Source organism: Meriones unguiculatus, chromosome 10 (assembly GCF_030254825.1).
Source record: "Meriones unguiculatus strain TT.TT164.6M chromosome 10, Bangor_MerUng_6.1, whole genome shotgun sequence".
Taxonomy (NCBI): Eukaryota; Metazoa; Chordata; class Mammalia; order Rodentia; family Muridae; genus Meriones; species Meriones unguiculatus.
Window position 1 is genome coordinate 22,507,021 of NC_083358.1, and position 13,587 is coordinate 22,520,607.

The following is a 13,587-nucleotide window of genomic DNA, read 5'->3' on the forward strand; positions in this document are numbered from 1 at the left end:
CAAAGCTGCTGAGAATATGGATGATTTGAATATTATCATTCAGCTATTCCTGCAGTGGAAGAGCACATATCCGTGAGAAAAAACAACCCAGTCCAACCCATAGGTCTCATACCATGATCTTCCCATAACCTCTCCAATACCATTCTTTCCTGCTGTTCCTCCAGTTTTCTCAGTCTCTATGGATGTGTCACAGGGTGTATTTCTTCTGCTATGTCTCATTCAGCCAACTTCCCAAATTCCAACTTAATCTGTTTTTTTGTGCCTAACTAAAGGCAAAATAAAGAGCTAACAGATTAAAAGTTCCCCCACTCCCCATCTTCTCTGGATTCTGGGTCTCTCCTCCTACTTCCAAAATCCAGTAAATGTATCTTAAGTAAAAAAAAACCTCTAAATTTTTCCTTTTTCCTGCCTCTCTAGATCCAGTTTACAAACTGTACTTCCTAATGAAAGCTCACAACAGACTTTACCTTCTATCCCATGAACCCAGAGCCTCACTGTATCCCAGTCTGGCCTGGAACTCAAGATACACTTGAATCCCAGGACTGAAGGTGTGTGTATGCTGGGGAAGGGGAGGGCACTACCATGCCTGGTTGTTATTCTTTTGCCAGTACACCATTGCTCTAATTATAAATCCAGATTGATTTTTTTTTCCTGCATACACCATCTGTTTTTCTCCTCTGGGTTAATACCAATCCTTCTCCGGGCCCCTAGGTTTGGTCAAGACCCTTCTCTCTTCACAATATCCTATATATCTATTATAATAAAATAAACTATTATAATAAATGAACTATTTCTGTACACCTGCTGTATTATTAACCTAAGTGCTTCATGGGATAAGATAATTCCTATTCAATTTCTAATGTTTATGAACACAGACCATTACAAATATTTCCTTAGAGACAGCAGCCATTTTTCTCTCTACAACAAGGCAATGCTGGAGATTGTTTTCTGAAAATTTAAATCTATCTGCCTTTCAGCATTCTAAAGATGAAATTCAAAAGCAAATCTAAGCTAAGCCACAGTGACTCAGACCTGTAATCCCACTCAGGATACTAAGGCAGGACTTCCTCAGAGTTCCAGACTAGTATGGACAAGATTCTCTTAGAGAACTAAAATCAAATCTGGACACATGCTGCTACACCAATATATTCTGTAAGTCTCACTGAAACCACTATTTCAATTTCAATGTCTTTATTCTAAAATGGTTCAAGCATCTGTGGTATTTGCAGATATTCTGCTTAGGTTTTGTCTCTGTTCTTGGCATTTCTTTCCTTAATCTCCCAACACTATAGAAAGGCCAGAAAGGCAGCCAAGAGGCTGGATATGGCTCTCCATAATAATTCGAGGCAATGATATAACTGCATATGCGTAGATTACAATAGGAAACCTGGGACAGATCAAGAAATCTCTTTCCAGCTAGTTATGTGTTATCATCTTTACCTAGCTTGAGAAGGTAAGGCTAGCTTGCAAACGCAGAGAACCACAGAGTGTTAAGGTGACAAGGCAAGCACCTCCTGGCTCTCTAACTTTTAAAGGAGATTCATTTTCCATATGTATCCCCACCTAATAGCCCCCAACTGCACTTTGGGTGGTTGGGATCAGGAGAGAGGGTTAGACTGATTTACAGTAACCCCCGCCCCAGCCACACATACACATTATGAAGAGTGCCGAGATTAAAGATGAAGTCCAGAGCTGGGTGCTGTGGTGCACAACTGTAATCCCAGCACTCTGGGAGGCAGAGGCAGGTGGATCTTTGTGAGGGCCAGACTGGTCTACATTGTGAGTTCCTGGACAGCTAGGGCTACCCAGACAAACCCTGGAAAAAACCAGAAGGAAAAAAAAAAAAAAAAAAAGATCAAGCCTAGAAAGCCAGCTTCTTGGCTCACGCCAGGATTTGGGAAGCAAGGGGAGGCAGATTTCTGAGTTCCAGGCCAGCCTGGTCTAGTTTTGAGACCAAGCTTTAAAAGACAAAAATAAAACGAACAAGGCTTATCTAAATTTATGAGTGATTGGTTTCTAGATGATTATAAAAGCCTGTTAGGAAGCTTCTCCTTAAACCTGAAGGTCAGAGCCCTGAAAAGATTAAGTATGTCCCTTTGCCATAGACAAAATACTAGAAAACACCTGCCTCCTGCTTGTTACACAACGACAACTAATCTAGTCACCACAAAACACGCCTGAAACTACATGTAGACGCAGAATGCTAGAAGAGTCCTGTGCCATTTCTCCCCACCACAGGCTCATCACTATTCGATCTCTCAGGAGTCCACAGCGCTTCCCCGGCATAGTAGCCAAGGGACCATTCCCAGCAAAATGTTGTCCTTTCATATTCCTCAAGATGAAAAGGAACAGTAGAAGTGATGGACCTAAGGTTGCTGGTCCAGGGTGATCCAAGGTATGCAAGCTAGCGTGGGAATCCAAATCCAGAGGCTGGGGAGACAGCTCCATTATTAAGGGCGCTTGCCCCTCTTCCACGGGACCTGCGTTTCGTTCCCAGCAGCTGCTGCTCACAACTGTCTATAACTCCAGTTCCAGGGCTTCCTATACCCCCAACTCAGCAGGCAGGCACACATGCAAAAAAAAAAATAAAATAAAATATAAACCCAACCTAGAGTTAAACACCTTTAACGCATGTGATCTACAACAGTAAGAGTCTTCCCCTTCCTCGTGTTCATCAACAAATATGCTTTTACCTTTTTTTACTATAAAGGTAAAATACATAAAGGTAGAATTTAAATGCATCGTTGAGAGGAAGACCAATCAGAGGGGAAAATAGGTAAAAGGGGAAAGATAGGGGACAAAAAAAAGCCCCCAAAATATGATAGATATGTATGAAACTGTCGCAATTAAACCTACTTTTTATATGCTAACCATATATGTATATATGTGATATATATCACACAGAACCCTTCTCGGGACAGAAGGGCATTCTTTGAAGAAACTCTTTATGCCTCTCTGTATCCTCTCAAAAAGTTCCTTCAACCGAACTACCTGAACTTTGCTTTGTTCATTCACTATCTTGCCCACTTTCTAAATCATCCATCATAACTAAAAATCTTATTTTTTAAAATTTATGGTTCAGTATCTCATTGGGTAATTCCTAAAATGAGCCTCTGTTTCCTTTAACAACATAGTTATAAAGAATTAGTTTTTTTGCTGGGTGGGGTGGTGAATACCAGTGGCTTGGTCTACATAGCTGAGTTCAAGGACAGCCAGGGTTATGTGGAGACACTGCCTCAACAAACAAACAAACAAACAAACAAACAAACAAACAAACGGGAGTCCTGGGCATGTCAGCACACCCAGTCCTGGATTCACATCATCTAAAACAGAATACTTTAAGGCCGGTAAGATGGCACAGTGAGCTTGTTGGCAAAGCTGGTAACCCGAATCTGATCATTAGGACTCAGAGAATAAAGCCCTGAATGTTCTCCTCTGACTTGCTCATATGAACACACTGAACACGTATGGGTGTTTGCCTGTAATTTATGTGCATAACATGTATGCAGAGCCTGTGGAGGCCAGAAGAGAGGTGCTAGGAATCAAAGCCTGATCCTCTGAAAGAGCAGTCAATGCTCTTAACTACTGAACTTCTCTCCTAGATAAATAAATTCAAAATAAAAAATGCAGACTTGAGACAGACAAGATGGCATACTCTTGTATTTGCCTCTGGGTTTGATCTCCAGTACTGCATAAACCCAGCACGGTGAGAGAAATATTAAGTTCAAAGCGAACTGCAGCTACATAGGGGGTCTGAAGCCAGTCTCGGCTAGTAACTGTCTAAAAAATGAACAAACAAACAAAACCCAACTTAAAACCAATAATGAAAATGTTTACAAGTATTCACAAAGGCTCAGATTTGCCCTATGAACATTCCGCCAAAATTCAACTCTGAACCCAGTGTGCTACTATTTTTGGCTGCTGGTAAGATAGTGTGAAAGAACTACTCAAATTCTTGGTTCCTGAAAACTGGCAGCAAGATTTGGGGTTTGATTATCAAAAGAACATTTGCCAGAGGAAGCACTGGGTAGTGACTTATGTTCGGTGTTCTGGAAATTTCCTCACCGATCTCCTATATTCACTAAGTCAAACAATAAGAGCCACATTCTCTCTTTATACCATCTGTAGTCTGTGGTCCTGGGAGGTCTAGGTTAGGTAGGAAATAAAAAAATGTTAATCAGAAGCCAAACATCATTAGCTTTTCAACCAAGATCTTGGTGCCTCACAAGAGGGTGAATGGAACATTTTCACAGCAGATTAAAATTTGAGAACTCTATAGGAACAGGTAGGCTAAGTTCTGAGAGCAGAGAGGCAAGAACAAGACCCCTTGATAAAACTGGCTTCTACAATAGGCAGGAGGCAGGCAGCTACTGAGCCTAGCAGGTTCTTTCCAGCAATCTACCCAGCTAGGTCATTCCAATATGCTGTCTCTATCGACAGAGACACTTCTATATTCAGGATAAGCCATGATCAAATGGAGCAGCTGCCCCAGTCCAGGAGCCCACACCGGAGGACAGAGGTTCAGGCCCACACAAACAGGAACACCTTTCCCCACCCCCTTTTCTTAGGGCTGGCATAAAGTAAACACACTGGAGTTAGTGAATGCAAATATTCTTCTTCACATAAAAGGGTAAACTGATTAAAAAATGATCACACTGAAGTGTTTACATGAGTAACTTCCACTTCACTCAAGTTCAACCTTTAACTCTGGCATCTAGTATTACGACATCACAAGTTAAGACTAAATTTCAAAACAAAACAAGTCACAAGCTCCTGTAACAAAAGCAACCTCAATTTCTCCCACCACCTGATTATGAGATAGAAGCTTAGGTTTCCCTTCCGAAAAAGGAACCCGTGTGCCCCGACGCCCACTCTGCCCACCTGTAAAACCAAAGGAAGACAGATGAGAGATCAGAGTGTTTAGAGGTGATACACATTTCTTAACTATTACATACTCTGCAAAATGGGCATAGCTGGTATCCGTCCTCAGACCTCAGGGAGGGAAACTAGAGATAAATTCAAAAGAGCAGGGACTTCCTACTAAGTATTGGGAGTGTACCGGCTTTTATGATTATCAGTACTACATACAGCCCCTAAGAAGGACCCTGCTTAAGTCCTAGGCGAGGGCATCGCTGATCCTTTGACAGATGAGAGGCGCCGGTATCTAAAGCCTGGAGCCGAAAGACCAGATATAAGAGTACGAAAAGGTGAAGAACCGCGGGCGCAAGATATCTGGGGCAGAAACTAGAAGCGGAAGGGGCCAGAGAGAAGCAGGGGCCAGTGAATAAGGGTCTCGGAAGGATCCCACACTCACCCAGAGTGAATTCCCATTGCTCGTTCCCCAGAGAGCGTTCAGGCACCACCTCCAGGTCCAGCATTGGTTCGGTTCGCTGGGCCGGGCGGCCTCCCTGCGGCAGCGCAGACAGGACCCGGCCTGAAGAGACCACGCAGCTGCTGACTCGCCGCTCTCGCCAGCCCGCGGACGTTCGGCTCCTCCACTCCGTTCAGGGCGGCGACGGCAGCACGAACACAACAACACAACACAGTTCACCGCCCTTTACCTCCCGGGCAGCAGCCGGAGAGGCTGGAGCAGCAACAGCAGCAGCCGGAGCAACTGCAGCAAAAGCGGCGTGCCGGGCCGTAAAGCGTGGCAAAGGCGGAGCCCAAATGTGGGGGGCGGAGCTTGAGGCGGAGTGGCGCACGCGCAAACCTGGTTCGGAAGCCTGACTAGCGAGGTGGAGGCCGAGTAATGTAGGAGGCGAGGCTGCTCTAGAACCACATTCCCGAGGCCCTACAACCTGCACAACACCCTATCCATACAGCCCTACACCAGGAAAGGAACAAGGCGCACAGCACACCACACAAAAAAAAGTTGTCAGCCTTCCACCTGTTCCATTAATGTGCACAGGACCAAAAGGACCTAGTCCCAGAGACTGACGGCCTGCGGGCAATCGCCTAGTATCACCTTGTCACCTTACTGACGCCGGCTGCAGTTGCCTTTAGTTGTGCAGAAATGTACGTTTTGGACCTAGTTGTCTCTGAACAGGGTCCGCTTCAGAGTTGAGGATGTGCATGTGTGCATAAGGTCTAGGGCGAGAGGATTTGAGTAGAAAGGCAAAGGGTTCCGGGGGCCAGGTCTCATATCCGGAAAGCTCAACCTAGGGAACGCATTCTAAGGGCAGAGGCTGCCTCCAGCACCTTCCGCCCGGAGTCAGCTTTGCTGCTTGATAATATTAGCGTTAAGGTCTTGACTAAAACCTTAGGCATTCTGTGTCTTAGTTTTCCATGAGTGCCCAAAGTGCCATGATCCTAGGCAGCAGAACCAACCTACTAACTACTCTTTCCTCCTCTTTGATCTTGAGGCCAACACTTATTTTGTTTTTTCGAGTCAGGATTTCTTTGTGTAGCAGCCCTGGAACTCACTCGGTAGAAGAGATTGGCCTGGAACTGAGAGATCCGCCTGCCTCTGCCTCAGGGAGTGCAGGAGTGCTGGGATTAAAGGTGTGGGCCAGCACTGCCCAGCCCATTATTTTTCCCTAAGGATAGTATTTAGCAGGGAAGTGACAGACTAAATACTCAAACTGGTTAAAAAGGAGAGTAACTGTGGAGGCTTCTTTAAAATTTGGAGTCTTCGCTATGGGTATTAAACAAAACAAAACAAAAATAGTGGGATGTCTTTGATAAGCATCGCTGCATGCCAAAACAACTGGGTCACGCTGATGTGTGTAGTTAGTTATGTTTAAAGGCTGGGTGTGTTGACTTGCGCCTGAAATCCCAGCAGTTGGGAGCCAGAGGCAGTACGGTTCAAGTTCAAGGTCGTGCTGGGCTACAAAAAATTCAAAGTCAGCTAAAGACACAGGAGACCTTCCCCCACCAACTTTCTAAATTGAACTCTAATCCAAACCAGAGTAGGAATGATTGCGATAGCTAACAGACTTGGCTGTTATTTATGGGGACGAGAAAGGGTGTAGGGCCTGAACTGGAAGGCAGTAGGCTGGATGGTGTCTTAGGAGAAGCAAGACACTGACAAAAGCCCCAGGCATCTAAACACAAAGTGAAATGATTTTCAAAGTTTGGATAAGTCACAAAACCAGGAAGAATACTGAAGCAACTCCCAGGAAACTCCCAGTTGGGGTAATGCGTGGTGATTCCTGTGAACAAAGGATGTTATCTTTGCTTATTTAAATGTGGGCCACTCAAGTTTTGTCATAAATAAATGAAGCTTTGAATAGCAGGAAAGCTCTTGGCAGAAGCAACAAATTTCCCAGCTAGCCTGATCTACATAGTGAGGTCCAGGAAATCCAAAGTGAGTTCCAGGAAATCCAGGGCTACCTTGAGACCTAGTCTCAAAACAAAAACACCCTAAAACAAACCAACCCAACAAACAAAATGCCCAAGGTACATCAGAGAACACCAGAAAATGCCTTTAAATGGCAATTTTCCTAAAACAAGAGCTGTTCAAAAATACTAAAGTAACTAATGCAGTGTGTGTTCCAGACAATCCTGGCATCCTATATCTATCTATCTTTCTTTTCTCTTTCTTTCTTTCTTTCTTTCTTTCTTTCTTTCTTTCTTTCTTTCTTTCTTTCTTCCTTCCTTTCTCTTTCTTTCTTTCTTTCTTTCTTTCTTTCTTTCTTTCTTTCCTCTCTCTCTCTCTCTCTCTCTCTCTCTCTTTCTGAGACAGTGTTGCTCTGTGTAGCCTTGGCTGTTCTAGACTCTCTTTGTAGACCAGGCTAGCCTCAAATTCAGAGATCCACCTGCCTTTGCCTTCTGAGTGCTGGGATTAAGGGCATTCATAACCATATCCGGCCTGACAATCCTGGTACCCTACAAATTAGATTTAGAGAGCAGCCTCAGGGAACAGCAGCTAATAAAGCTCATGGACTGATAAAGCCCAGTTCTACCACTCACCATAGCTTTCTATCTTGGGCAAATTGCTTCATTTCTCCAAGCCTGTTTTCTGTCTGTAAAACAACCTACCAACATCACAGACCTGTTAGTGGGTCTACACTTTTGTGTCTAGCTTATATGAAAAGACTTTTGAATGTAATTTAAAAATTACATGATGGACTTGGCAAGAGTGACAGATTGCACACAGGAGAGGAAGAAGGGCAGTCAACTCTGGGTTGGAGAGATGACCCACGTTGGTGTTCCAGACTATGCCAGGAACGTCATGATCATTTGTTAACTCCAGTTCCAGGGGATGTGATGTCCTCTCTGGCCTTCTCTGGCACATGGGACATATACTTAGACACACTCCCACTCACTCACATAAAATAAATCTTAGCTCAGGTGGATAGCTCAATAGTCATTTAGGAAAGGGGATGGAGAAACTGTCATTGCATGACATTCTTACTGGTAATCAATCATGTGATAACTTAGAGAGCTATCAAAGGAATTCAAAGATAAAGGAATCTCTTCAAAAGGGCTTTTCAATACTATTCCAGTTATGAACGAAGAACAGATACTTCCTTTTTTCTTAGAGAGAGTTTCTCTGTGTAGACCAGGCTGGCCTCAAACTCAGAGATCTGCCTCCTGAGTGCTGGGACTAAAGGTATGAGTCACAACCACCTGACCCTTTTTTCTTTTTCTTGTGGTGCTGGGGATCCACTCAGAGTTTTGTGCCTGCTAGACAAGTGCTATAATACAATTATATGCCCAGGCCAACTGAGAGGGGGGTGTAGTAGTTATTAGAGCTATACACAAACATCCTGATTCTTCTAGGCAAAACAGGACTACAATCCCTGCACTTAAAAAGGGTGTCAGGCGTGGTTTTTCACGCTTGTAATTCTAGCATTCAGGGAGCCAGAGGCAGGCTGACTCAGTGAGTTCAAGGGCAGCCTGGACTAGAGTGAGTCCAGGACAGTCAAGGCTACACAGAAAAACCCTATCTGGAAAAACCAACCAACCAACCAACCAACCAACCAACCAACCAACCAACCAACCAACCAACAAGTTGAGTGTTGCAGCTGTGACAAGAGCTGTAAATAAACTGTGGTAACTCCATTTTGGTACCTCAGATGAATTTTGTCTTGCTGAGTAACGCGCCAGTAACTGTAAGGGGAAACTCCAAGAAAACAATTCTGGGAAGAAAAACAACTCAGTGATGGAGGCTCTTTGAAAGGTTGCCTGGCTTTGCTATTTTTGCTAATCGAATATTTTGGCTTTTGTGACCACCTGCTTAGGTTGCAGTTGTGGGAAGGGATCCTTGGGGCTTTCTTTCCAGCTTCTGTAACTATCAGCTTGCAGTTATGGGAAAGGAACCTTGGGGGACTTTATAGCCAGAATGTGGTTTGCCTGCTTAAATATGGACCCTCAAGAAAGGCTTGGGGCTATGCTTGGGCTCCAAATATACAGGTGTAATCACCAGCTGGCTGAAATAAAGACTTTCAATTGGCTTGTCTACTGTGTCTGAGTGGTTTTCTCTGGGGGGATCCCCATAATGCTGTGACTAGTTGCTCCAATAAAAACAGAAGACACATGTCAGCTCCACATATTTGTAAACCCTCTATATATGATGTCATTTCCTTTCTCATCTGTTTCAATGGCTAGCAATGTTCAGCTCTGCTCTATAAGGCTAGGCATACCATTTGATATTTAGCTCAAAAATTTCAAGCTTTTAGCTTTTTAAAAACTAGATCTTACTCGTTGAGATCTGCCTGCCTCTGCCTCCCAAGTGCTAGGTTTAAAGGTGTATGCCACTATGACCCTTCACATGGACCATTTTTAACAGGTAAGACAGGTAAAAATTTTAAAAATTATAGTTCCTGTACTTACCCCTTATTAATAATAAAGTGATAGGACTAGGCCTGATCACCCCACCCCCTAGCCATCAGTCCCAGGAACTAGGCCATAGGTCACCAATTCCAGGAACAAGACCATAGTATTCAATACTCAAGGAATAGCCTGGAGGTAACAAGAAGGGGAAGGTATCTTATCTCAGGGTGGGGCACCTGTGCTGGGCAGCCCACCGACCTGGTACAATATTCAAGGCACAGAAAATACCTAACATACCTGAGGTCTATATATAGCTTGCTCAATGTCAGTTATATTAGTTAGCCAATCACTTTGTAACAAGCTTGCCCTTGCCAAATGTCACCCAATTGTGTAACTGCTAAGCTGGAAATTCCCGGTCCTTGCTCAAACCTTGCTAAAAACCCTACTGTGCAGCTGCCTGGGGCTCTCTCTGATCCACTGCATTAGTGACGGTGGAGACTGAGCTTAGGCCTGAACAAAGCTCTTTGCGCTTGTATACGTGGCCCAGCTCCTGGTGGTCTTTGGGGACCCTACGATCTGTACATAACAGAAGCTCATGATAAATCCCTGTTCTACCACTAACCGTTGCCTTGAATCTTAGGCAAATCACTTCATTTCTCCAAGCCTGTTTTCTGTTTGTAAAAGAACCATACCCACCTCACAGATCTGTTAATGGGGCTGCACTTTTTGTTTTAATAATTTATTTAATTTTATGTGCATTAGTATGAAGGTGCCAGATCCCTTGGAACTGGGGTTACAGACAGTTGTGAGCTGCCATGTGGGTTCTGGGAATTGAACCCAGGTCCTTTAGGAAGAGCAGACAGTGCTCTTAAACCACTGAGCCATCTCTCCAGCCCGGGGGCTGCACTTTTGTCTGAATCTTCATACCCACCAGGCTACTGTAACTAAAAGGTTACCCTATGGTTAAAGAGAACACATTTCTGTTTCTGGCCTTGATCTTTTCAACCAACTAAAGTTCTTAAGCATTCATCCCATAAACCTCCCAATCTCTTGGTGACTTCCTGTCCTCTCCTAAGCAGAAGGCCCAAATGTCTTCCACATGGTTGACAAAACCAATCCAGCGCTCACACCAAGGACCCCCAGCCCCTTCCAAACCCATGTTGTGGCCCTTATCTGAATCTGGTATTTTTAAACTTCCTATGTAATGGTTGCTACTGCTTTGGATCAATTTTGGGGAATAGACTAAGTTCCTTGAGGGCAAAGATAATGTCTATTTAGGGCACTCACTTTATATTATTTCCTCTAAATTTTATATATATATATAATTTTTTTTTTCTTTCTGTGTAGCCCTGGCTGTCCTGGACTGCCTTGTAGATCAAGCTGGCCTCAAACTCAAGAGTGCACCACCAGCCTGGCTAACATACTTTAATTAAAATCTTATGTATGTAGCTTGCATGTATGTATGTGCACTATATGCATGTGTGGTGCACATGCAGTTCAGAAAAGGGTGTTGTATTCCCTGCAACTGGAATTAGGCATGGTTACTGAGACACCACACAGATGCTGGGAACCAAACCTTGGGCCCGTGCTAGAGCAGGAAGTGCTTCTAACTGCTGAATTATTATCTTTCCAGCCTGATATACTTTATTAAAAAACAAAAACCATTAGTGTAGCCTCTATTTATAAAACTGATATTGATGGCAGGAATATAATTTAGAAAGTGTTAGGTTCAAAGGTTTCCCCTCAAAATGGCAGTGCTCTTGGCATTGTCCCAAACAGGGCTGAGTTTAGGTTACAAAACCTAAACTCAGAGTTCTGTTTATCAGGAGCCTCCTTTAGGCCACCAGGAACCTCTCTTAATCCTGTCCCAAAGGTCAACTAGCTCAGGCAAGGGCATGTAGTTCCTGGTCAATCAGTTCCTGGTCTGTGCCTGCAGCTCAAAGACCCTACCCTGTTGACATAAAAACTGTTTGCTTTCCCATTTTGCTGTCCCATCTATCCTTACCCGGAGAAATAGTCCTTGCTTTGATCCCCCAACATGTGCCCCCAATAAACCTTTCTTCCTACCCATGGACTGGTACGGTTCAGTAGTGTCAAGTGTCATTGCACCTTATTGTAGCTAGCAGTTAAAACTGTTTCATATTTCCTTTTTTTTTTTTTTTTTTCAATTGGGTCTCATTATGCAGTCTAGGATGACCTTGAATACACAATTCTGCTTCAGTCTTCCTGATGCTCATTCAAAATTCTTTAATGGTGTCAACTTGATATTTTGAATTACTTTTGTCATTTGTATGAAATCTGGTAGTGAACAAGCAAATTTGTAAATCTGTTAATTATAAACCAAACTTATGGGATACTTCTGAAGTAAAAGTAACTTATTTCCTAAGTAATTTTCTGATGTAGATAAATGCAAGGACCTGTTCCAGGTTTAATACCCACATAATAATGTGTATTATTTCTATTACTAGTCTGAAAGCTGGTACTAATTTGGGTATATGTTTAATTACTTTTTGCCCAGAGGCCACTGTTTTATGGCCATACCTCGGAACATGGATAAACCCATGAGACTGTTACTAGTGAGGTCGGGGGGGGGGGGGGGAAGATACTATCAAGATCTGTCTCTATATTATAAATCCATGGTGATCCACCTGTCTCAGCTTTCCAAAAACTGGGCTACAGATGTGACCCTAGTTTTGTTTCTGTCTTAAATTTTCTTATGTAGATATAAGGTTATTGTGTAATTCAAATGCTGATTTCTGTACCCCCACCAACCCCCATATCTGGCTGCAATCCTTGTTCTGAGAATCTATCTGAATGTGTGTAAAGACTGCTCCCAAAGTGTCCCCTAGTATGCCAATAAAGCAGCTTACAGCCAATTGCTGAGCATGGGAGAGAACAGGGCTGGACTTCCTGCCAGCCAGGGGAGGAGTTAGAAGAGGAAGTAGAGGATTCAGCTATAGGCAGAGGTCTAAGAAACATTATGATAAAAAGCTGGAGCAGGAAAGCTACAAAGTGCAAGTCTCCCTAAGAAGCACACTGGGAGGAAGCCAAATTAGTTTGGAGGGTTAAGAGGAGTTATATTGCCCAGGACTGTACTGTGTAGCTTGTTAAAATAATGCAATAGAGCCTCAATTATTTGTGAGATAGCCCGGTTGAGAAACTGAGAAAGTCTTATAAAAATAACATTAACAGCTTTCTATGTATGGATGTTGTCTACATGTATTTCTGTGTGTAACATTCATGCCTAAACCTGAGAAGGCCACATGAGGATGAACCTGGAGTTACAGAGAATTGCCATGTACATACTGGGAATTCAACCTAGGTATGAGAGTAGCTAGCCAGTACCCTTAACCACTGAGCCACCTCTCCCAGGTCCCTACCCACAACCTGTATTTTAAGAACCTTTAAAAGTTAGCCAGGCATGGTGACACATTCCTTTATTTCCAGTACTTGGGAGGCAGAGGCAAGTGGATCTCTGTGAGTTTGAGGCCAGCCTGGTCTACAAAGTGAGTTCCAGGACAGCCAAAGCTACACAAAGAAAGGAAAAACCAAAAACCAGCAGAAAACAATAGGGGCACTGGATTCCCAGGTACTGAGGCAATTGTCAGCTGACTACCCTGATGCTGGGAATCAAGCTCCTGTTCCCTACTACAGCTGAAATAACCTTTAGCAATAGAAAGCTCACTCTTAACCTCAGTGTCATCTCTCTGGCCCATTTTGGTTACTGAGACCATACAGTCCAGGCTGGCCTAGAACTCTGTAATAGTCAAGAATGATCTTGAGGGCTGGAGAGATGGCTCAGAGGTCAAGAGCACTGGCTGCTCTTCCAAAGGTCTTGAGTTCAATTCCCAGCAACCACATGGTGGCTCA

At 43.6% G+C, this 13,587-nt stretch overlaps 1 protein-coding gene across 1 annotated transcript in view; it reads right to left on the reverse strand.

Annotated features, from left to right (window-relative positions):
- Phaf1 (phagosome assembly factor 1) overlaps positions 1 to 5,644 on the reverse strand; it is a 28,115-nt gene extending 22,471 nt beyond the window's left edge. Inside the window, exon 1 of the mRNA XM_021631719.2 lies at positions 5,315 to 5,644. Within this exon, the coding sequence (XP_021487394.1) occupies positions 5,315 to 5,378 (64 nt within the window). The 5' untranslated portion in view covers positions 5,379 to 5,644. The remainder of the gene's footprint in view (positions 1 to 5,314) is intronic.
- Between the last annotated feature and the right edge of the window lie 7,943 nt (positions 5,645 to 13,587).